Genomic DNA, 22,357 nt, shown 5'->3' with positions numbered 1-22,357 from the left:
TCTTGGCAAGTTCCTTGTACTCTTTTGCCTCACTCCCCTCATCTGCAACAGGTGGATGATAATTGCATCTGCTATGTCATAAGCATTCAATGAATGTTAGCGATTGTTAACCTCATTCCGTCTTCACTACAGTCCTGAGGGGCAGGCACTACTGTCCTTTATTTACAGATGGGAAAACTGAAGTTTAGAGAAGGTGATCAAGTAGATCAGCAGGATTTGAAATCTGGTCTGACATGGCTAGACCACTGTGGTCGGAGCACTCCTGTCCTTTTCCAGTGACACAAAGGGAACCCTAGAAGCAAAGCATCTATGAGCTCTATGTCATATATAAACTCCAGGCAAGCTTAACTATCGGCTTTTTGTTGGAGGCCAAAGGACCATGACTTGTTTTGAACGACGGATGAGCAAGGGTGGGGTCTCTTAAGGTGACAGCACTCTTTCCCAGCCACTCTTTAATATGCACATTCGCTGGCACTCAGCAAATTTCAGGTCAGGATGGAGAAAGATAGGAAAGCTTCAGCATCCTTGGGCCAGCCGGGCAACCTTGTTGAACAAGCTGCTTAATGTTTCTGTGTGTTGATTTCCTCATCAACGTTCATTATGCACCTCCTGCCTTCTGAGCATTGAATTCAACACAAGGAGGATGGAGACAGCCAGACACCATCCTTGCCCCTCTTTTCCAGAGATGAATCTCCTTTCTTTCCCCTGTCCTCCTCATCCCTCTCCTTGTCTCTCCAGAAACATGTGAAGTGTTCAGGGAAGATACTGTCAGGATTAGAAAGAGGCCTCACCACCAGTTCCATCTTTCCCTTCTCCAAATGCTGACTTCTGGAATCAGGAAGTCACCTTAACTTATACTATTTCACTTGGCTGGAAATATCCATTCTTTTCTCCCATTCCTTACCTATTCAAATCCTATCTGTAATTCAAGGCCAAGTTCAAGTCCTGCACCTTCCAAAAGTATCTCCCAGGATACTTCCAGGGTCTATTTAATTTTTCTATTTCTCTGAACCCCTTCAGTTCAATCTAAGGACAACATAGGTATGTACAAGATTCAAATACTTATTCAGTTCGTTTCCCAAGTCTGAACTGAGTTTTCCCTAAACAGAGGAGTGTATTCCTTTTTCATATCCCCAACAGACTCTAGCCTAGTGCTGGGCATGCAGTAGGCACACAATAAACCAAATCTTTCTGATTGTTTGCCCACCCTGAGGTGAGGATTTGAGGGAAGGAGTGCTGTTTTATGTATCTCTATCTCTAGCACTAACCATAGTATTTGGCACATAGCAGGCACTTGAGAAACTATTAAGCTGCAAAGGGTAATGTTGTGAAAGTGCCTTGGGAAGTGCTTAGCACACAGCTGGTGCTCAAGCAAGGTTTATTGACTTAGAGTTCATCGAAGCATGGTAAAACTGCTGCTGACAGCATGTCACTGTGGCTGGATAATCTTTAAGGACTTACCATTTCATTTAATTTCTTTAAAATGGGTTTCTCCATGGGCTCAGCAAAGGAGTTATATAGGACACTAGGAAAAAAAAAATTTTTTTTAAGGCTTATACAGAATCATATCTGCCAGTTAATTGCCACCCCTAGAAGCCGCCTGAGAATCCAGCCACAGCCTGGCCACTGCCCACCAGGGTGCCCTTGCTCACCTGAGCTCTCCAGAAAATGAGACGGCGGCATGGCTCACTTGAGCATAGCAGTCTTGGAGCTTCAGGATCGGGTGACCAAAGTCATTTCGGGACAGGACAACTATACCAGTGAAATAGACCCCAGAGAGAAACAGGTCAGCTGCTCCTGTGTCTTGGCTATTGGGAGAAAAAGTGCAAGGTTACCCAAGCCTGGGCAGGGGTGGAGATGGATCTTGTTCCTCTGAATCTACACCCATAGGAGGGCTTACCCATAGGCTGTAAGCCCCAGGAGGGCAGGAACCTCATCACTTCTGGATTCCTGGTACTTAACAGCAGATAGGAGTGGAGCTGAATGGATATTTACTGAACAAATGAAGTAACAAATGTGTGAATGGTGACAGCTCTAGGCGCCTTGTAGGTATTTCATCCTGAGTGCTCTGGCCCCCATCGTGGTTGGGCATGTTTTAATGTTAACCACAATTCTTACATGAAGCTTGTTTGGAGGGAGAACATAGGGGTAAAGTGGCCACAGCTTATTTAGGAGGGGCATCTAGATGGGAAGGCGACACTTAGATGTCGTATGTGAACTCCTTGATGTTGTTCATCTCCAGGCCCCAGGATTTACCTTGTGGCTTGACACAGAATAAGCACTCAATCTATGGTTGATAAGTCAGCAAGGAAATGAATAATACATGGATCTCTGCTTCTTATGAGGGAAAATGTTATTTTTCTACTGTCTATAAGACTAGAGTTCTTGAGAGGGAGATGAGTGGTATTCAGTACCATTTGTAAATGGATGCAGTAGGCACTCAATAAACGGATGTTGAATGACCAAATGAGTGAATGAATGTGTTATCCTGGGGCATCAACCAAGGCAGACCTAAACATTACAGTCAGGATAGTGACTTGCACATAGTAGGCAGTTTGTAAGTGCACCTTGAACTTGATCCTTTCTTTCTACAGAAGAGTGCAAAGGCCTTTTGGTAGAGGGAGGATTGGGCTCAAGCTGACTACCCTCCTCCAACTTCCTCATGAGGTAGGAAGGCTTATTTCTAAGCAGTTGTCCTTACAGTTAGGGAAGCATGTTCAAAGACTAGCTCAAGGTCAGATGGCGATTCACTGGGACTCTGAAATGTTAAGTTCATGTCAATGCCTCTAACAATCAGGGACTTCTAGCTCTTAGGAAATCTTATATGGCACATTGATCAGCGGCTCTGCCACTGATGCTTTTCAGGCCCCTCTCCCTTGTCCCCAGAAAAGATATTCTGTTTTAAATCTCTCCCTGAAGAATGCACCTGAGAAAGATGGTTAATGTTAGGTAGTTAGACTAGGAAAAAGGAGTCCAAAATAGTGGTGATTAAAAGACAAAGAAAGGAAAAAGCCTGCAAAAACAGAACAGAATAAGGTCTGAGGACCAGAGTGAAAACATCAAGTGAAACATACAGCCCTCCTGGCTAGCCCAATTTACATAGGGCCGGCTCAGGGGGAGGAGAAAAAACATGAAAAGAGGAGCCAAAATTGAGCCTCTCTCTTCTCTCCTCTTTGCTTCTTTTGGGTTGTCCCACCCTCACACCTTGAGGATGTATTTTCCTTTGCTTGCCAAATAAAACTGAGCTGTAACATGGCTCTGCCATTTAAACTGAGCTGTAACCAAGCTGTAACACTGGTCCATCCATCACTTCATTTTTTGCTGTGGCGAGACAGAACTGAGGAAATTACACGCTCCCCCGACAGTTAGCGACTGAGGGAAAGAACCCTAATGTCAAATACATTGGCAAACATGTACAGTTTTGATTTTTTTCTACATTTCCCCCCAAAATAGCAGCAGACTTTTCAGTGGAATACTCACAAAAGTGGAGACTTGACTTCCCAGTCTGTGCTGATGTTGGTAGTTCCATGGTTGGTCAGAGCCCTGATTCCGACACCAGGAACAAAGGCGAGTGAAGTATTTGGAAATGAAAAGGCATTGATTTTTATGCTATAAAACAAGAAACAGAAGAATTAGTGCAACTCCTGTAGCACATATTTTAGTAAGGCAAAACCCAAAATGCAGTTGTAGAACTCCTGAGAGGAACAGGCAACTGTGAATTCCTATGGAGGAAGGGGGCTTTCCTGGTGGCTCAGATGGTAAAGAATCCACTTGCAATGCAGGAGACCCCAGTTCAATCCCTGGGTCTGGAAGATTCCCCTGGAGAAGTGACTGGCAACCCACTCCAGTACTTTTGCCTGGACAATCCCATGGACTGAGGAGCCTGGTGGGCTACAGTCTATGGGGTCACAAAGAGTCAGACACGACTGAGTGACTAAGGCTTGCTTGAAGGTAGAGGAAGGACCCTCAGGTCTGCCCTGCAGCCTCAGGGCACTGCTTCCTAATTCCCTTCAGACCCTCGGCAGGAAGCCCCTTGTATCTAGTGGAGGGGAAAAATGAGCAGGTTTAGAAGCAAATTTTCAAGTAATCAGTCTCCTTCTTTAGTTTCTCTAAAGACAGAATATTGCCATCAGGATCTTTCCCCTGAGCTGTTTCAGTATTTCTCAATGGGGGGAACATTCATATTTTGGATGGGACAATTATTTTTTATAGAGGACTGTTGGCAGGATATTTGGCATATGTACCAACTAAATGCCAATAGTTCCCCCTCCCTCACAATCATCAGGACAGTAAACAGCCTGCCTTCCTTCCAAATGCCCTCTTATGTGGACAGTATTTTCCCTAGTTGAGAAACTTACTTTAGAGCATGAACTCCTCCTAAGGATTCTCTGAGTGGTCACTGGTCACACAGGTAATTAGAGGCAGTAGGTGTGCCACGCTGCAACAGCACAGGAGCGGCCTAGAGGAGCTACCCCATGTCTGAGGTCAGGGGCGGCGGCTGAGAGGAGCAACCCCACCTCGAAGGAGCGGTGGCTGCGTGGGCGAGGAGGGCTGAGAGGAGCTACTCCGAGTTCAAGGTCAGGAGGGGCGGCCATGAGGAGATGCCCCTCATCCAAGGTAAGGAGCAGTGGCTGTGCTTTGCTGGAGCAGCCGTGAAGAGATACCCCACGCCCAAGGTAAGAGAAACCCAAGTAAGACAGTAGATGTTGCCAGAGGGCATCAGAGGGCAGACACACTGAAACCATAATCACAGAAAACTAGCCAATCTGATCACATGGACCACAGCCTTGTCTAACTCAATGAAACTAAGCCATGCTGTATGGGGCCACCCAAGATGGGCGGGTCATGGTAGAGAGGTCTGACAGAATGTGGTTCACTGGAGAAGGGAATGGCAAACCACTTCAGTTTTCTTGCCTTGAGAACCCCATGAACAGTATGAAAAGGCAAAATGATAGGATACTGAAAGAGGAACTCCCCAGGTCAGTAGGTGCCCAGTATGCTACTGGAGATCAGTGGAGAAATAACTCCAGAAAGAATCAAGGGATGGAGCTAAAGCAAAAAGAATACCCAGCTGTGATGTGACTGGTGATAGAAGCAAGGTCCGATGCTGTAAAGAGCAATATTGCATAGGAACCTGGAATGTCAGGTCCATGAATCAAGGCAAATTGGAAGTGGTCAAACAGGAGATGGCAAGAGTGAACATCGACATTCTAGGAATCAGTGAACTAAAATGGACTGGAATGGGTGAATTTAACTCAGATGACCATTATATCTACTACTGCGGGCAGGAATCCCTCAGAAGAAATGGAGTAGCCATTATGATCAACAAAAGAGTCCGAAATGCAGTACTTGGATGCAATCTCAAAAATGATAGAATGATCTCTGTTCATTTCCAAGGCAAACCATTCAATATCATGGTAATCCAAGCCTATGCCCCAACCAGTAATGCTGAAGAAGCTGAAGTTGAATGGTTCTATGAAGACCTACAAGACCTTTTAGAACTAACATCCAAAAAAGATGTCCTTTTCATTATAGGGGACTGGAATGCAAAAGTAGGAAGTCAAGAAACCGGAGTAACAGGCAAATTTGGCCTTGGAGTATGGAATGAAGCAGGGCAAAGGCTAATAGAGTTTTGCCAAGAGAATGCACTGGTCATAGCAAACACCCTTTTCCAACAACACAAGAGAAGACTCTACACATGGACATCACCAGATGGTTAACACTGAAATCAGATTGATTATAATCTTTGCAGCCAAAGATGGAGAAGCTCTATACAGTCAGCAAAAACAAGACCGGGAGCTGACTGTGGCTCAGATCATGAACTCCTTATTGCCAAATTCAGACTTAAACTGAAGAAAGTGGGGAAAACCACTAGACCATTCAGGTATGACCTAAACCAAATCCCTTATGATTATATACAGTGGAAGTGAGAAATAGATTTAAGGGACTAGATCTGATAGACAGAGTGCCTGATGAACTATGGATGGAGGTTTGTGACATTGTACAGGAGACAGGGATCAAGACCATCCCCATGGAAAAGAAATGCAAAAAACCAAGCTGTGAAAAGAAGAGAAGCAAAAAGCAAAGGAAAGAGAAAAGGAAAGATATAAGCATCTGAATGCAGAGTTCCAAAGACTAGCAAGGAGAGATAAGAAAGCCTTCTTCAGAGATCAATGCAAAGAAACAGAGGAAAACTACAGAATGGGAAAGACTAGAGATCTCTTCAAGAAAGTTAGAGATACCAAGGGAACATTTCATGCAAAGATGGGCTCGATAAAGGACAGAAATGGTATGGACCTAACAGAAACAGAAGATATCAAGAAGAGGTGGTAAGAATACACAGAAGAACTGTATAAAAAAGATCTTCACGATCAAGATAATCATGATGGTGTGATCACTGACCTAGAGCCAGACATCCTGGAATGTGAAGTCAAGTGGGCCTTAGAAAGCATCACTATGAACAAAGCTAGTGGAGGTGATGGAATTCCAGTTGAGCTATTTCGAATCCTGAAACATGATGCTATGGAAGTGCTGCACTCAATATGCCAGCAAATTTGGAAAACTCAGCAGTGGCCACAGGACTGGAAAAGGGTCAGTTTTCATTCCAATCCCAAAGAAAGGCAATGCCAAAGAATGCTCAAACTACCACACAATTGCACTCATCTCACATGCTAGTAAGGTAATGCTCAAAATTCTCCAAGCCAGGCTTCAGCAATATGTGAACTGTGAACTTCCAGATGTTCAAGGTGGTTTTAGAAAAGGCAGAGGAACTGGAGATCAAATTGCCAACATTCACTGGATCATCGAAAAAGCAAGAGAGTTCCAGGAAAACATCTATTTCTGCTTTATTGACTATGCCAAAGCCTTTGACTGTGTGGATCACAAAAAACTGTGGGAAATTCTTCAAGAGATGGGAATACCAGACCACCTGACCTGCCTCTTGAGAAACCTATATGCAGGTCAGGAAGCAACAGTTAGAACTGGACATGGAAAAATAGACTGGTTCCAAATAGGAAAAGGAGTATGTCAAGGCTGTATATTGTCACCCTGCTTATTTAACTTCTATGCAGAGTACATTAGAGAAACGCTGGGCTGGAAGAAGCACAAGCTGGAATCAAAATTGCTGGGAGAAATATCAATAACCTCAGATATGCAGATGACACCACCCTTATGGCAGAAAGTGAAGAGGAACTCAAAAGCCTCTTGATGAAAGTGAAAGAGGAGAGTGAAAAAGTTGGCTTAAAGCTCAATATTCAGAAAACTAAGATCACGGCATCTGGTCCCATCACTTCATGGGAAATAGATGGGGAAACAGGGGAAACAGCATCAGACTTTATTTTTCTGGGCTCCAAAATCACTGCAGATGGTGATTGCAGCCATGAAATTAAAAAACGCTTACTCCTTGGAAGGAAAGTTATGACCAACCTAGATAGCGTATTGAAAAGCAGAGACATTACTTTGCCAACAAAGGTCCATCTAGTCATGGGTATAGTTTTTCCAGTGGTCATGTGTGGACATGAGAGTTGGACTGTGAAGAAAGCTGAGTGCTGAAGAATTGATGCTTTTAAACTGTAGTGTTGGAGAAGACTCTTGAGAGTCCCTCGGACTGCAAGGAGGTGCAACCAGTCCATCCTAAAGGAGATCAGTCCTGGGTGTTCATTGGAAGGACTGATGCTAAAGCTGAAACTCCAGTACTTTGGCCACATCATGTGAAGAGTTGACTCATTGGAAAAGACCCTGATGCTGGGAGGGATTGGGAGCAGGAGGAGAAGGGGACGACAGAGGATGAGATAGCTGGATGGCATTACTGACTCAATGGACATGAATTTGAGTGAACTCTGGGAGTTGGTGATGGACAGGGAGGCCTGGTGTGCTGTGATTCATGGGGTCACAAAGAGTCGGACACGACTGAGCGACTGAACTGAACCGAACTGAGGTGGCATGCAACAGACATAGTTCGATGGCCATGTGCCTTACGATAAGTTATGATTATGACCATTGATTGAGCAATTGCTATCTGCTTAGGTACTGGAGTAAGCACTTTACATGCATTAGCTCATCTTCACCCTCTCCATAATCCTAGGAGGCCACTGATGATTTTGTAATCTGCCATTCAGTGATGAAAAGATGAGAAACTTGGCTGAAGTCATATATAAGTGGTAGAACCAGACCTGGAAGCCTCCATCTGTCATGAGGCCTCTTAACCACTAAGCTATAGCACTACAGGTATCATGCAAAGGACACTCAGCTTGGAGCCAAGTTTTCTGCTAGCTGTATGGCTTTAGCAAAGACTAAACTCTTCCAGTCAATCACTTAAAAGAAGAGTGTCTCATGGGAAGGTTGGGAAGACTAATAAGATCATCTGTATATAACTGTTGCACAGGAGAAAGCATTGTTATGAACTAAGATTAGGGAAAGTTTTAAAATGTGACAGTTGAAAAGAAATGATTATTCACTACTTCCTCTTTTTGGCATCTTTTCCTATATTCTCTGTCAAATGTCCTGAGTATCACTGTGGGAAGACAATGGTAGAGACTGTAGTATCTTGGAAATATTTTCATTTTGATACATATAGGTCTAACTCATTCTTTGTAATTGCTACAGAGTAATCCAAGCTGTGGATTAAAAAAAAATCATTGTTTTGTGTTTGGACATCTAGGATATTTGCGTGTCTCTGTATTATAGACAATGCCACAGTAAACATCCTCATTCATGCTGTTTGTGTATATGCTTCTCTAGAGAGGAGACGTGGAATTGTTGGGTCAAAGAGCACACCTAAAAATATGCTTGCAAATCATCTCCTAAAACAGCACTGCCTGATAGAAATACAATGTGAGCCATATATGTCGTTTGACATTATCTAAAGGCAATGGCACCCCACTCCAGTACTCTTGCCTGGAAAATCCCATGGACGGAGGAGCCTGGTAGGCTGCAGTCCATGGGGTTGCGAAGAGTCGGACACGACTGAACGACTTCCCTTTCACTTTTCACTTTGATGCATTGGAGAAGGAAATGGCAACCCACTCCAGTGTTCTTGCCTGGAGAATCCCAGGGACAGGGAAGCCTGGTGGGCTGACATCTCTGGGGTCGCACAGAGTCAGACACGACTGAAGCGACTTAGCAGCAGCAGCAGCAGTAGTATTAAAAAGGGAAATATTATCATTTCAACATGTAACCAATATATGAGATACCTTATTTTCCTTTTTAGAAAATAAGCCTTCAAAATATGACATGCTTTATATTCATGATATACTTCAATCTAGATACTGAATTTTCATCAAAAATTTTTTGTTGTTGTTTAGTCGCTAAGTCGTGTCCAACTCTTTGCAACCCCGTGGACTGAAGCCCACCAGGCTCCTCCGTCCATGGAATTCTCCAGGCAAGAATACTGGAGTGGGTTGCCATTCCCTTCTCCAGGGGATCTTCCTGACCCAGGAATCGGACCTGGGCCTCATGCATTGCAAGTGGATTCTTTACTGTTTGAGCCACCAGGGAAGCCCTTCATCAAAAATACTTGACTGTATTTAGAGTTGATAAACTTTTCAGCTGAAAAAATTAAAAGATACAGTTCTCAGTTGTAGCAGTCATATCTCAAGGGCTCAATAGTCAAATGAGGCCAGCAGCTCCTGTTTGGACAGCCAGATCTGAAATTAATGTCCCAGTTTATCTGCTCCCACTAGCAATGCATGAGAATACCTGTTTCTCCTTATGTTTAATTTCAGTTTATATTATGGGAATCACCCTGGATTTTTCTGCTGTGGCATTATCATCAGTGTAATTAAATCATTAATTTTGTAAATATGTATTTAATGCTCATCTCTCTCACTGAACACTACGCATATCTGTGTCATTCTCTGCAGTATATCCTATGCCTAGAACAAAGCCTTAGTACACTGTAGGTGCCCAACAAACCCTTGTTGGATGGCTGTGGTGCTGTGGTGGTGGTTTAGTCCCTAGGTAGTGTCTAACTCTTGCGACCCCATGGACTGTAGCTGGCCAAGCTTCTCTGTCCATGGGATTCTCCAGGCAAGAATACTGGAGTGGGTTGCCACTGAAGGACTAACTGTAGAGCATCTGCCACATCAGACCATGAGGCCACTGAGGCCAGAGGCAGAGTTAAGGATGGCGGAGGAGAAAAATAAAAGACAGTTGTATTCCAATGAAACTGTGGGGCTTCAACAGGATTCTTCCACTGCTTCATTAGAGCTTATTATTTGTGAGACAAAAATGAACCCCTAGTTCATCTAAGTCGCTTTCAATTTCTGTTATATACAGCCAAACCTTACTCCTAATTCATGCTATCACACATAGACACACCAGGGAACTGAAAGATTTCTGCTTTAAACTATTTCTAGTCTCTTTCCAAAACACCTGATGATTGTTAAAGATTATCAGTTATACCTCAAAAGAAACTTGCCAGTCAATGCCTTGAACTGGTTGCAGCCTAAGTGCAAGAGCAGCGTCTGTGTCAAGGAAATCTAGATGTGTCCGAAAGTTGCCTCTGCCTCATTGCCATGTTAAGATCTCTGCCCACAGCAGGTGGACTTGTACCTCGCTAGGCACAAATAGTGCTGGGTGCAAGGCACTGTGCGAGCAGCACTATTCCTGAAAATCTCTGCCCTTTCCCCCAGTTTCTGATGTTGCACCTGCCTCCTACCTACCCCTTAAGAGTCCCTCATTTTCCTCCCATGGGGAGAATGTGTCTTCAGAGTGCAGGCTCTCCTCCTCCATTCTTTGATTGATGAATAAAATTTCTGCTCTTCTTTGTTGAACCTGGTCTCAGCTGACATGAGCAGCACTGGGCAAGAGAAGGACCCAGTTGGGGGCCCCTCAGTGTAAGAGGGAGGGTAACAGTATAACCTCAAAACTCTATGCTGGGTGAAACAAAGATCTGGATCAATGTGGCAATTCTGTTGTTCTTACATTGATGGTCTTACACTATCATTAAGTCTATCAAACTAATCCATGTTCAGCAGCTTCAGATTCTATGAAGTATCTTCACATCTGTTATAACATCTGACTTTTACTGTTTACTGATTTTGACATTTGATTTAATTGCTGTAATGTGGTAGAAAAGATTGTACCTGCCACCAGAATTCTTTTTTTTTTTTATTAAATTAAATTTTATTTTATTTTTAAATTTTACATAATGGTATTAGTTTTGCCAAATTCAGAATTCTTCTTAGGAAAAGCAGTTTATTGGAGAGAAAATTACTTGGAAAAGCATTTAGGAAGATCCTTTGGTACTCAGGAGTGGGTGGAACTGCTACACATGAAGTCAGGAGAAGAAACTTACATTGCTCCAGAGAAGGAGGGGAGGTCTAGAGAGCAAGAGGGCAGAAGGCCATGTGCCTTGTAACCCATTCCTATGACCTCTGATGGCTTGACTAAACTTTACTAAAGTAAGATAAGACCTGATGAGAGTAGATTATGAAACTGAGATTGAACCCTGCATCCAGGTTTATGGGGGTAAGCAATGGAACGAACAAGAATTTCGTTTAGAATCCTGGGGACAAGGTGGCCGCAGCTGGCATCTACATTCAGTTACAATTCTCATTTTAGGGATGAGGAGAGGACATTGAGACTCCGAGCAGATGTGTCAGGGGTACACGACGAGCATGCAGCAGAGATGTGACTTGGCCCCACGTGTTCTGACCCAAATACCACACGCTCGGTCAACTCCATGACCCCTCTCGCTTGGGTGAGTCATCTGATAAGCCTGTCACCAAAGGTTGGTTAACTTCTCCTCTGTCCTGGTGTTAGACCAGGACTCCTGGTGGCATAGCCACAACCCTGAGATTTTAAAGATTAATTTCACTGCTAAAAATGCTCTTCTCTTTTACTTACTTGGTAAAATTGTAGTTCACATAATCGATTTTCAGAAATTCAAGAGACTCAGAACCTTTTAAATCTGGGAGCTTTCTTTCCTTGGCCATTTGTTCAATCATCTCCATTCCAGCTTGAACAGCTGTGAAGCAACCAAAGAAAATGATTATTTTTTAATTAAAATTTTTAATTTGACTTTTTAAACTGTTTATTTGGTTTTTTTGGTCATGCCATGTGGCATGTGAGATCTTAGTTCCCCAACTAGGGATCAAACCTAAGTCCTCTGCATCTGAAGTACAGAGCCTTAACCACTGGATTGCCAGGGAAGCCCCAGAAAATGTTTATTGATAAAAAAAGATGATGATGGCATAATATCATTAAATACATAAGTGAAATTTATTAAGTAAAATCATGCTCCTAGATACTAAGAAAACAAGATTCTTACAAGGTGGATGTTACTGTCCCCACTTTGTAGAAGAAAACACTAGTCCTCAGAGAGGCTACTGAAATTGTCCGAGACCCCAGAGCTAACAGCATTAGAATATGTTAACACAGGACAGTGTTAGGAAAAATGTAAAGTATCATTATTATCTTGTTTTGCAGATGAAGAAACTGAGCCTCAAAGAGGTTAATTCTTGCCTAAGTCACACAGCTACGAACTGGGGGAGACCATAGTCAAATCTGGGCAATTTGACTCCAGAGTTTGTGCCTGACGGCTAGTTCCATAAAATTATATTACACTGTCCTCTTTCTCTCCCAGATTCTTTAAATTCAGGAATTTTGGATCTGGGATCCTTGGACTATTAGGAACTCTTCAACCCCCTAAAATTCTAATAAAATATTGTGAGGTATGTGTGTGTGTGTGTCCATCTAATTTTTCAGGGGAGAGGGTTCACATTTTCATCTTATTCTCAAAGGATACCAGCACCCCCCAGAATTGAGTAACCACTGATTTTGTTTAATTCTGAAATAAGCCCATCTTTATATAATAGCACCACAGAACACGCTTCTCTGAGCTTGAGGGGAAATAGAGCCCTCCTGCCCATCAGAACGCTTGAGAAAAGTAATTCACACAATAACGAAGAATGATCTTTTCATTTTAACCTTCTCAAGGAGGAAGCTTTGTTTTCACTCCTTTCCTTTTAGCTTAAGCTCATTTCCACTTTCCTATTCTTGTTGAAATTAAGAAGAGCAGATTTATCCTCTATAATACTGTGTATAGCATAGTAATATGGAGATATAAAGACAGAGGTAAAGGATAGAAAGATGGAATCCAAAACACTCACAGACAGCTTGGGTTTGAATCTCAACACTTTGGCTCACTAGCTTGTGTGACTCTCCAAGTTACAAAATCTCCCTGTCCTTCACTTTCCTCATCTATAACATGGGGATGTTAGCAACTGTGGAGGTTTCTGTTGACACATGTGAAAATAAAGTAGGTAATCTTCATTGGGAATTTGCTATTCCAAGATTCTGTTCAAGTGCTATATACGCCCAAGATGTTCACTGTGTATGCATGTGCAGGGGAAAGAGAGGTGGTGGGTGGAATACGAGTCTGTGGCTGTATTTAGATATGCCTGTTGTCAAGAGGATTATTTTTCAAGCAACACTTTCCCCTCAGCCTTCTTAACATCTCTGGATCAGACCACTGCCGAGCTTGTCTCAGTCATGAGATGCCCCAATATGAGCTTCTGGATTTGGGTCAAAGACTCCACTTGGGAGGTGAGTACAGCCTGGCTTCTGAAAGCATCCAACTCACCATAGTCCAGGGCCCGCTGAGTAGCCCTCGCCTTGATTCCAGGGTAAATGGCCTGAGCAGATGAGATGTAGAGATTCCACAGGAGGAAACATCCCCAGAGGACTTGGACTTGGGCCATCTTTGTACACATCTGCAATTAGCCAACATTTAGAGTTCCTTTATTATGCTTTCTCATTGCCCAATCCAACCTAGCATTTCTAGGTTTTCTTATTTTCATTGCTTACTTCCAGAACTGACTCACTTACTCCATCCATCCATCCATCCATCCATTCATCCATCCATCCATCTAACCATCCATCCAGTGATCATTTATTGAACACACCAGAATGTGTTCCAGGTGCTGAAGATGTAGAGATGACCCATGTGTGGCCTCTGACCTTTGCTTTCCACAGAATAGTGGGTAAATCAGACATAAACATACAGATAATTGTAACACAGTAAGATATAATGCAATGCAATACAAGAGTCTTACAATAAATGTAACACCTTGGATATGTCTTGGGAAGGATATGCTTTGGATATGGAAGTGGGATGGAGGAATTTTTGAGCTCTAGAACAAATGAGTCAGGAGTTTGGAAAGGTGGCCTCAGTGGATGTGAGACAACCACTTATCTGCTTTAAGATCCTTGTTGACTCTCCTTTGCCCACAGGACAAACAGGTTTTAGCTCTTAGCATGGCAATCAAGGCCTTTCATAACTGGCTCCAGACTTCTCCCATGCTCCTGACCCTCCTCTCCTAAGTGGGGGTAGAGCTCTGAGCTGTCCACACTGAGCTATTTACTGTCCTTCAGTTTGTCAGTTCTCTCACAGTTGAGGGCTTTGTCTTTAACCCTCCCAATATAAACATACATGCACGTACATCTCTTTCTGTCTCTCTATTTTTGCGTCGCATGCCCATATCTGTCCGGTGAACTCATCCTCCAGGGCCAGCTGCACAGTTCCTTCTGGGAAAACTTCTCAAGTGTTCTTCTTCTGGTAAAACTTCTCAAGTCAGGTCTTATCACTTCTGCCCCCGTCCTGTTAAAGCCCTCCAGTGGTTCCTCATCTTACTCAGCATAAAATCCAAAGCCCTTTTACCAACTGCAAGGCCCTGCCCTGCTCAAACCTCTACTTCCTCCTTGACTTTCCTTCATAGACATACCTGGCCCATCTGGACCCAGCCCCACTGGCTGACTTGATCTTCCTTGATCACTCTAAGCAGCCTGGATCTCAGGTCTTTATACTTGTTCCCTCTGCCTGGCAGAGACAGCGTCTGGAAACCACGTGGCTGGGCCTTTTACTTTCTTCAGGTATTTCAAGTGATATCTCAGTGAAGCCTTTCCTAACCTGTCTAAACAAAACACACTCCCCCATGACCTCGATATTCCCCATGCTTCCCTTGCTGCATTTTTCTCCAAAGCACTAGTCATCACCTAGCATGGTTTCTAGTTACTTGTTTATTTTCTATCTCTCCTACTAGAATTTTAAGGCTTCACGGAGAAGGACTGCATCACTTCAGCACCTTGAACAGTGACTGGCATCCAGTAGGCAAATATTGATTGAATGAATGAATGGCTTGTCTCTTCTTTGAGGCTATGAAGTGGGCCAGGCATGCCTTTGGAGGTCCCACAGTACTCGGAACAGTCCTTGATTTTCATATGTACAGTCCTGCATTGTGATTGTCTTGTCTGTTTTACTACTATGATTCCAGAGCCTAGTACAATACCTGGCACATAGAAGACACATGAAAACACTTACTAAACATCTTCTCCAAGGAGAAGGACGGCATCTTATTCACTGTTATCTTGCTAGTGCTTGACATAGACCAAATGTTCAATGTACACTTACTGAATTAATGGATTCGATGAATTAATATCACTCCATTTTCTTGATGAATGAAGCAGAGGTAGCAACAACATCAGTGATACAGGTTTCTTCTAATGACAGTAGAGTTGGTAATACATTTACAGGCCTTGTTTCTAGTTCTGGGAGTTTACAAGCTGGGGGACCTGTCATTCCTGTATTCACACGATACCCACGGAGTTAACACACAAGCGTGAAACTAGTCAGGGGAGCACTTGAGGGAGTGGTCAGGGAAGAGGGAGTTGTAGGAGCTGTGTATTTAGACAGAGGGAGGAGTCAGGCCAGTTGGGGCATGGAAGGACCCCAGAGGGGCTGGGATTCAGGAGCAGTCCAGATGAAGGGGAAGGTCACTGTAAGAGGTGTGTGTGTGTGTGTGTGTATGTGAGACAGAGAGAGAGAGTATCTCTGTGCTTGGCCAAGATAAACAAAGGACTTCCCTATAGCTCAAGTGGTAAAGAATCTGTCTGTGATGGAGGAGACCAGGGTTCAAGACTTGGGTTGGGAAGATCCTCTGGAGAAGGGAATGGCAATCCACTCCAGTATTCTTGCCTGGAGAATTCCATGGACAGAGAAGCCTGGTGGGCTATAGTTCAAGGGGTTGCAAAGAGTCGGACATGACTTGGTGACTGAACAACAACAAAGAAAACAAACATTTGTGTGTGCCCTTGGGTAAGACCATAGAAATGGGAATGCAACGAAGTAGACAAAGGGGAGTTCCAGAGAATTTATCTGAAAGGAGCACAGCAGTCTGACCAGGGGAGGGAGTGTCCGAGTAGGGCTACTGCTGGCTTATGTTGGGCTTTTGTGTGAAATGAGAAAGGGTGCCCTCTGGAGATATACCAGCCTCTGTGGGACCAGCAGAGAATGTTCCAGGAAAACCCCACACTAGTGTATCCAGCTTGGTGGCAGAGAAAGGGCTGCTCCTCTCGCCCCTGGGGCTGGCATTCTGTCCAGTGCACAAGCTTCCCCACTCATGCAATGGGCTTATGCTCAGACTGGTGAATACTCATAGGGGGCATTTTGCTAGAGGGCCACAAGATCGAGAAGTAGAGTCTTGATTTGTCCTGTATTGCATAAATCCACTTTCAGGTATGAGAAGAGGCTGGTTCAGTCAACCTGCTTACATTTGTCAGCGGATCTGTATATCCCTTGTCCAGAGAAGTCCCCAAACTCACCCCACTATTGTTGTTGTTTAGTCACTAAGTCACGTCCGACTCTTTGTGACCCCATGGACTGTAGCCCACCAGGCTCCTCTGTCCATGGGATTCTCCAGGCAAGAACACTGGACTGGGTTGCTGTTTCCTTCTCCAGGGGATCTCCCCAACCCAGGGATCTAACCTGCGTCTCCTTCATAGCAGGTGGATTCTTTACCATTGAGCCACTGAGGAAGCCCCAAACTCACCCCATGCTTCCTGATTAATACCCGCACTTAGGCTGTTGCCCTTCACTTAGCCTACAGAAAGTCTGTGCATCCTTAAGGTTCACTGTAGACACAGTCTTCCTTCTGAAGCCATTTATGACTTCCCTAAGCTAATCTCATTGCCTTCTGAACCCTCAGTCAAAATATATATTTGTTCATGTGCCTGTATTTCCTTTTCTTACTTATTGTCTGTCTCCTCTACCAGAATATAAGTGCTGTGAGGCCAAAGGCCTTGTCTGGCTTGGAGGTTTCAGAGCCTGAATCCCTCAGTGTATTGGATGCAGTGAGTGACTGATAAGTACTGATAGAGGGAATCAATGAATCATAAACAAAGAAATAGCCTTTATTTTTCCCTTGAATATAACATACCTTATTCTTCTAGGAACACACTCAAGACAACCCCCTGCCCATGTGAGCCAGATGCCAAAATGTCCAAAAGAGCAAAGCGAGCCCAGCAGAGAGTTGAACACAACATAGACGTTCCCAGCAGAATGCACATAGTGGAATATTATACAACAGTGAAGATGGATACCTCTAGCCACACACAACTAAAAGGAATAGGATTTATTTCACTCTACATTTTATTATAGCTCTTTGCAGAGGTGGTTAAAGCATTTACACACTAGCAGAGCATATTCATCCATTAGAACAGATGGTGGCCACAGTTCTAGAGCAGGACTGGGGAGATTAGGTCCTGGATCATGGGTGGGACAGAGGAAGTCTTGGAGGAGTAGCCACTGTGGGTATACTGGGGGTGGGGTGGGGACCCAGAGCAGTGACTGTTTGCTAATAGATACTGAGGTATTTCAATGTTTTAAAACTGCTATGACCTTATGCCCAGAGAAGGCAATGGCACCCTACTCCAGTACTCCTGTCTAGGAAATCCCATGGACGGAGGAGCCTGGTAGGCTGCAGTCCATAGGGTCGTGAAGAGTCGGACACGACTGAGCGACTTCCCTTTCACTTTTCACTTTCATGCATTGGAGAAGGAAATGGCAACCCACTCCAGTGTTCTTGCCTGGAGAATCCCAGGGATGGGGGAACCTGGTGGGCTGCCGTCTATGGGGTCACAGTGTGGTGTCTCAGCTGTATGGACTTGGTCTTGGTAGTAAAGGACAAGCTACACAAAGAAACTGGACAGTGCAGGGGGCAGGGCCGGGGTGCAGCTTGAGGAAGATTAGGGTGAAGACAACACTAAGGAAAGCACACAGGAGTGAGAGCAAGAGCCGAGGAGAAGGAATTCCGGTAGGAGAAGAGGGTCTCTGGTCAAGCAATGAGTGATCTGAGGGTTGGGGGAAATATGAGGAGTGGGATAAATGAGTGTGATGCTCTCCATGTTCTGGGAGACAGGATGATATCAACAGCATCTTATACTCAGGGTGGATGCAGGAGTTAGGTCCAGCTGGACACTACTGAGCGACTGAACATGCATAGCATGCCATCTATCCTAGGCCTTCCTTGATCCTTTAGCTATCCTGGGAGTGGTCCAGGGGTCCTTGAGAGAGGGATAGGTAGAGATGGATAGGACAATGGGAGTAAGAGGAACATCCCTGGGGCTTAGATTAGTGGCTATTTACCAACTGGTATAGAAGTAGTTCCACATTTTAACAAAGGATGAGGCCAAACTGATGTGTAGTCATGTTGATATCACTGTAGGCAAAGAATTGTAAATGGATGAGTCATGGCTAGGCAGGCATAAGAGAGTTTTTTTAATTGAAGTATAATTGATTTATAATATTGTATGCAAAGCAACTCAGTTATATATATATGTATGTGCATATATATGTATATATATATGTATATGTTTGCTCAGCCACTTCAATTGTGTCCAACTTTTTGTAACCCCATGTACTGTATATATGTGTGTATATATATATGATATATATATCATACAGAGACACACACACACACAGATGCACACACATATATACATGTGTGTGCGGTGCTAATGCAGGAGATGCAGGTTCGAACTCTGGGTCGGGAAGATCCTCTGGAGGAGGGCATGACTACCCACTCCAGTATTCTTGCCAGGAAAATCCCATGGACAGAGGAGCCTGGCAGACTATAGTCCATGGGGTCACAAAGAGTCAGATATGACTTAGGAACTGAGCATGAGCATATATGTATATGGTTATTTTCCATTATAGGTTATTATAAGAGAGGGATTTTTAAAATTAATTTATTTTTTAATTGAAGGATGATAATTGCTTCACAAAATTTTGTTGTTTTTTGCCAAACATCAACATGAATCAGCCTTAGGTATACATATATCCCCTCTCAGAGAGGGATTTTTTTAAATGAGGAAAAGATTTCATAATAGCGGAAAGAAATGAATGTTAGACCGAAAAGTCTATACCCATTAGATGTATGCAAAGTAAGGTAGAAATTATCTCTGCCTGGTATATAGTAGGATCTCAATAAATATTTGCTAACTTATTAACCAACTGGCTTACAAGATTCTTGTTAGCTAAGGAAAGTTCTAGAAAAGGTTGAAAACAATGAGAAAACCAAACTATCATATAAATGGTTCTTCATTTCTACAGTGAAAAACCACAATAAACCAAAGCAGAGATATTACTTGTGAATGGAAGAGCAATTAAAATGATAAATTTATATTTCTTCACCATTCACAAAACTCACAACACTAGTATATTTCTGCCATTTTTAGACATGTGGATACAGAGGCTTAGAGAGTTCAAATGACCTGTCCAAGATCCCAGAGTAAGTCAGACTCTTGGGAATCAAACCTGTTCTTCTGGCTCCTAATTCTAGTGTTTATGATTTTTTTTTTTCATTTAATGACTTGACAGTACTACACTTTTCATTTTTATCTGGGAATTTTAAATAGGAGTTGCTTGATGCCATCTTTTATGTGGAAAGATTCATTAAGTGTCTAGAAATGTTCAAGTATCAAAGTGCAAATCCATTTGTATTTTCTTGGGCACAAATGGAGTTTTAAATTTCCTTCCAGCAGCCAAAAAACCTGTTTTCACTTCTCGGTTCAAGGAAGTTTCTGAAGTGGTCTACTTTGATGGAGATTTAGGAACTCAAAGCTGCATATAGAAAACACATATTTTTCTTCTCGAAATTTTATGAGTGAGTAAAATTACTGGGCTATAAAGGAATAGATTGTATGTAGCTTTCAGTTGAATTGTTTGGTTAGGATGATAATTTATGGGCAGGGGAGGAACGGAACCTTGTCAAACAAGGAGATGACTCCTAAAAGGTTAGGTAATTTGGCTGACAAGTAAGGACAGGGTGAGTTGCCTGTTAAAAGAAGGGATCAGGATGATTTAAAAACCTGCTAGCAAGTTACGTGTTTTGTTGCTTCTGAGGAATTCTTCTTTCCAATACTCAAAACCTCAAAAGGCATTACATTTCCATACCAATATCCAGACAGAATAATACTTCTAAATTAAATGGCTTTTGCCTGAGCCATTCTGATGACTAGAAATAAGAAAACTCACATACGACTTAGGAAAGTCCTGAGAAATATCAGTGTACCATTACTGCTCCTGAAGGAGAGCTTTGGCAGACTCTGGAAAAATTAAAAGGTGTGTTGAGTGAATGAAATGTGTAGCCTTTAAAATAAAGGCAAAGTTTGAGAAATTAAGTTCAATTGGTTTAAAGAAGCCTAGTCTATAAGAATATTCCAACCTAATGGTTAAGACAGATAATAAAATTGGTAAGAAGTTTAAATCAACAGGTATGGAATATAGGCAGACTTGAAGAATATTTCAAGGGATTCAGCCCACATATTTGATTTTATACCAAGATCTCTAATAACAAGGGCCTTGAAAATTTACCCCAAGTCTCCCCACCCCCCGTCCCCCCAAACTCCATACTTAACACGTAAGAGTTACAAAATTCAGGTCGATGGGAAGGCTGCTTGCTCAGCAGGATCCAGGTCACTGTTGTGGTTTAAGACCTGATCCCAAAGCACAGAGATCACTGAAGTTCCTTAGTCTTAACCACACCAGTTGAGAGACAAGTTAGAATTTCCTGCCACTGTGCTGGGTTCCCCACTGGAATGGAGGCAAAAGTAGAAGTCCAAACTATTGAGCCCCACTTTTGAAGGATGCAGAACTAAAATATGTAGTCTAAACCAACTCTCATTTTTATCTTAGGGCTGTTCACAGTTTTCTGGGTGGGCTGAGTGACGTAAAGAAATAAAGCATAAAAAAAGCTAGGCAGACCAAAATAATTCAGGATGTGTGACAGCCAGCTGTTCAAGGTGTCCTACCAGATCTGGGTCATCTCCAGCAAGTGGGTAGTTCCCGTTGGGACGCTGTGCACTGCCAGAGACTTGAAGGTGGTTCAAGCTTCAAGTTGGTTCAATCTTGGTTCAAGATTCTTACCTCAAGAAGAGGAAGTATCCAAAGCCAGGGAGCGCCTTCAGTTCCCTCTGCCTTTGAAGTCGATGTGTTCTCCACTGGAGCCTTGAACTCATCTGCTGCAAAGATGATAATTAAGTCTGAATCATCTAGTGGTGAATCTTTTTAAAAAGACTCTTTCAAAATGTGATACATAATTGCTTCACTTCAGTTACCCAACAACATGAAGACATGAATGAACACTTCAGTCTCTACCTAGATGAGCAGACAATGCCACCTATGCAATAATTATCTCCCTAACAAACACACACACACATACATGCACGTGCGCACACACACACACACATCCTGAGAAATTATTATGGCTACTTTACCAGAAAGCTTCAGAATTCCAGTGTATTAAAAAAAGGTGTTAAGTTGTATTGAATTGGAAGAGGAAGACTTTTCCTTTCTGGGAGAGTAAGCTGGTTTCCCTCGGTCAGGCTGCCTGTACTGAATGTTGCCACTACTGCCAAGGATACCTTTTGGACTTCCTGTGGATCAGATTCATTCTGAGAGCATGAGGCTTGATAACCAGGCCAACCTAGTTACCATCATTATCTTTCAGGGTAGGATCACAGCAAGTATCTCTAACTATCGGCTTGTTTTTCAGATTATTAATGACTTTCACTCCCAGCATGCCTCTAAAGTCAGTTTAGGTGGGTTTATCGACTATTTTGGAACTTGGTATCTATAGTCTCTAAACCCCATTCCCCATGTTTTAATCATTGCACTTTAGATGGCCGGGAATCTGATTACATGAAGCATCAAAGGTCTTAAGTTTACAATTTAAGATGGGGTGATCCACTGTTCTGGTTTACCCAGGACACAGGATTTTCAGTACTAAAACCAGGACAGTTCAGGAAAACTAGGAAGAACAACAGGCATGTTTACTTGGCATTGTCTGTACTTTTGACAGCTTTTTAAGTTTCTCAACTAGCACAGCTCCAGTTATAGGTACCTGTTTAATTTCAGTTTTCTTAGGGGTAAAGTGGGAATAAAAATAGCATCTACTTTAATAAGGTACTGGTGAAAAAAAGATGTTGATAGCTGTCTTAGTCTGTTCAGGCTGCTATAACTAAGTTTCACAAGTCAGTCTAAGCTCGGCTAAATGTATAAGCTAAGACATAGCTTATA

The 22,357-nt window shown here is 43.0% G+C and overlaps 1 protein-coding gene across 3 annotated transcripts in view; it reads right to left on the bottom strand.

Annotated features, from left to right (window-relative positions):
- BPIFC (BPI fold containing family C) overlaps positions 1–21,353 on the bottom strand; it is a 44,239-nt gene extending 22,886 nt beyond the window's left edge. For 2 of the 3 annotated variants that reach the window (XM_045165383.1, XM_045165385.1), the window contains exons 1-6: positions 21,206–21,353; positions 13,586–13,715; positions 11,848–11,968; positions 3,481–3,609; positions 1,653–1,808; positions 1,462–1,525 (exon numbers count right to left, since the gene is read on the bottom strand). In XM_045165383.1, coding sequence (XP_045021318.1) covers positions 1,462–1,525; positions 1,653–1,808; positions 3,481–3,609; positions 11,848–11,968; positions 13,586–13,715 — 600 coding nt within the window. In that variant the 5' untranslated portion in view covers positions 21,206–21,353. Of the gene's footprint in view, positions 1–1,461; positions 1,526–1,652; positions 1,809–3,480; positions 3,610–11,847; positions 11,969–13,585; positions 13,716–21,090 lie in introns of all 3 variants that reach the window. The other variant, XM_045165384.1, reaches the window with a different exon arrangement.
- Positions 21,354–22,357: the final 1,004 nt, after the last annotated feature.

Source organism: Bubalus bubalis, chromosome 4 (genome assembly GCF_019923935.1).
Source record: "Bubalus bubalis isolate 160015118507 breed Murrah chromosome 4, NDDB_SH_1, whole genome shotgun sequence".
NCBI classification, from domain to species: domain Eukaryota; kingdom Metazoa; phylum Chordata; class Mammalia; order Artiodactyla; family Bovidae; genus Bubalus; species Bubalus bubalis.
This window is presented reverse-complemented; position numbering and strand designations above follow the sequence as displayed.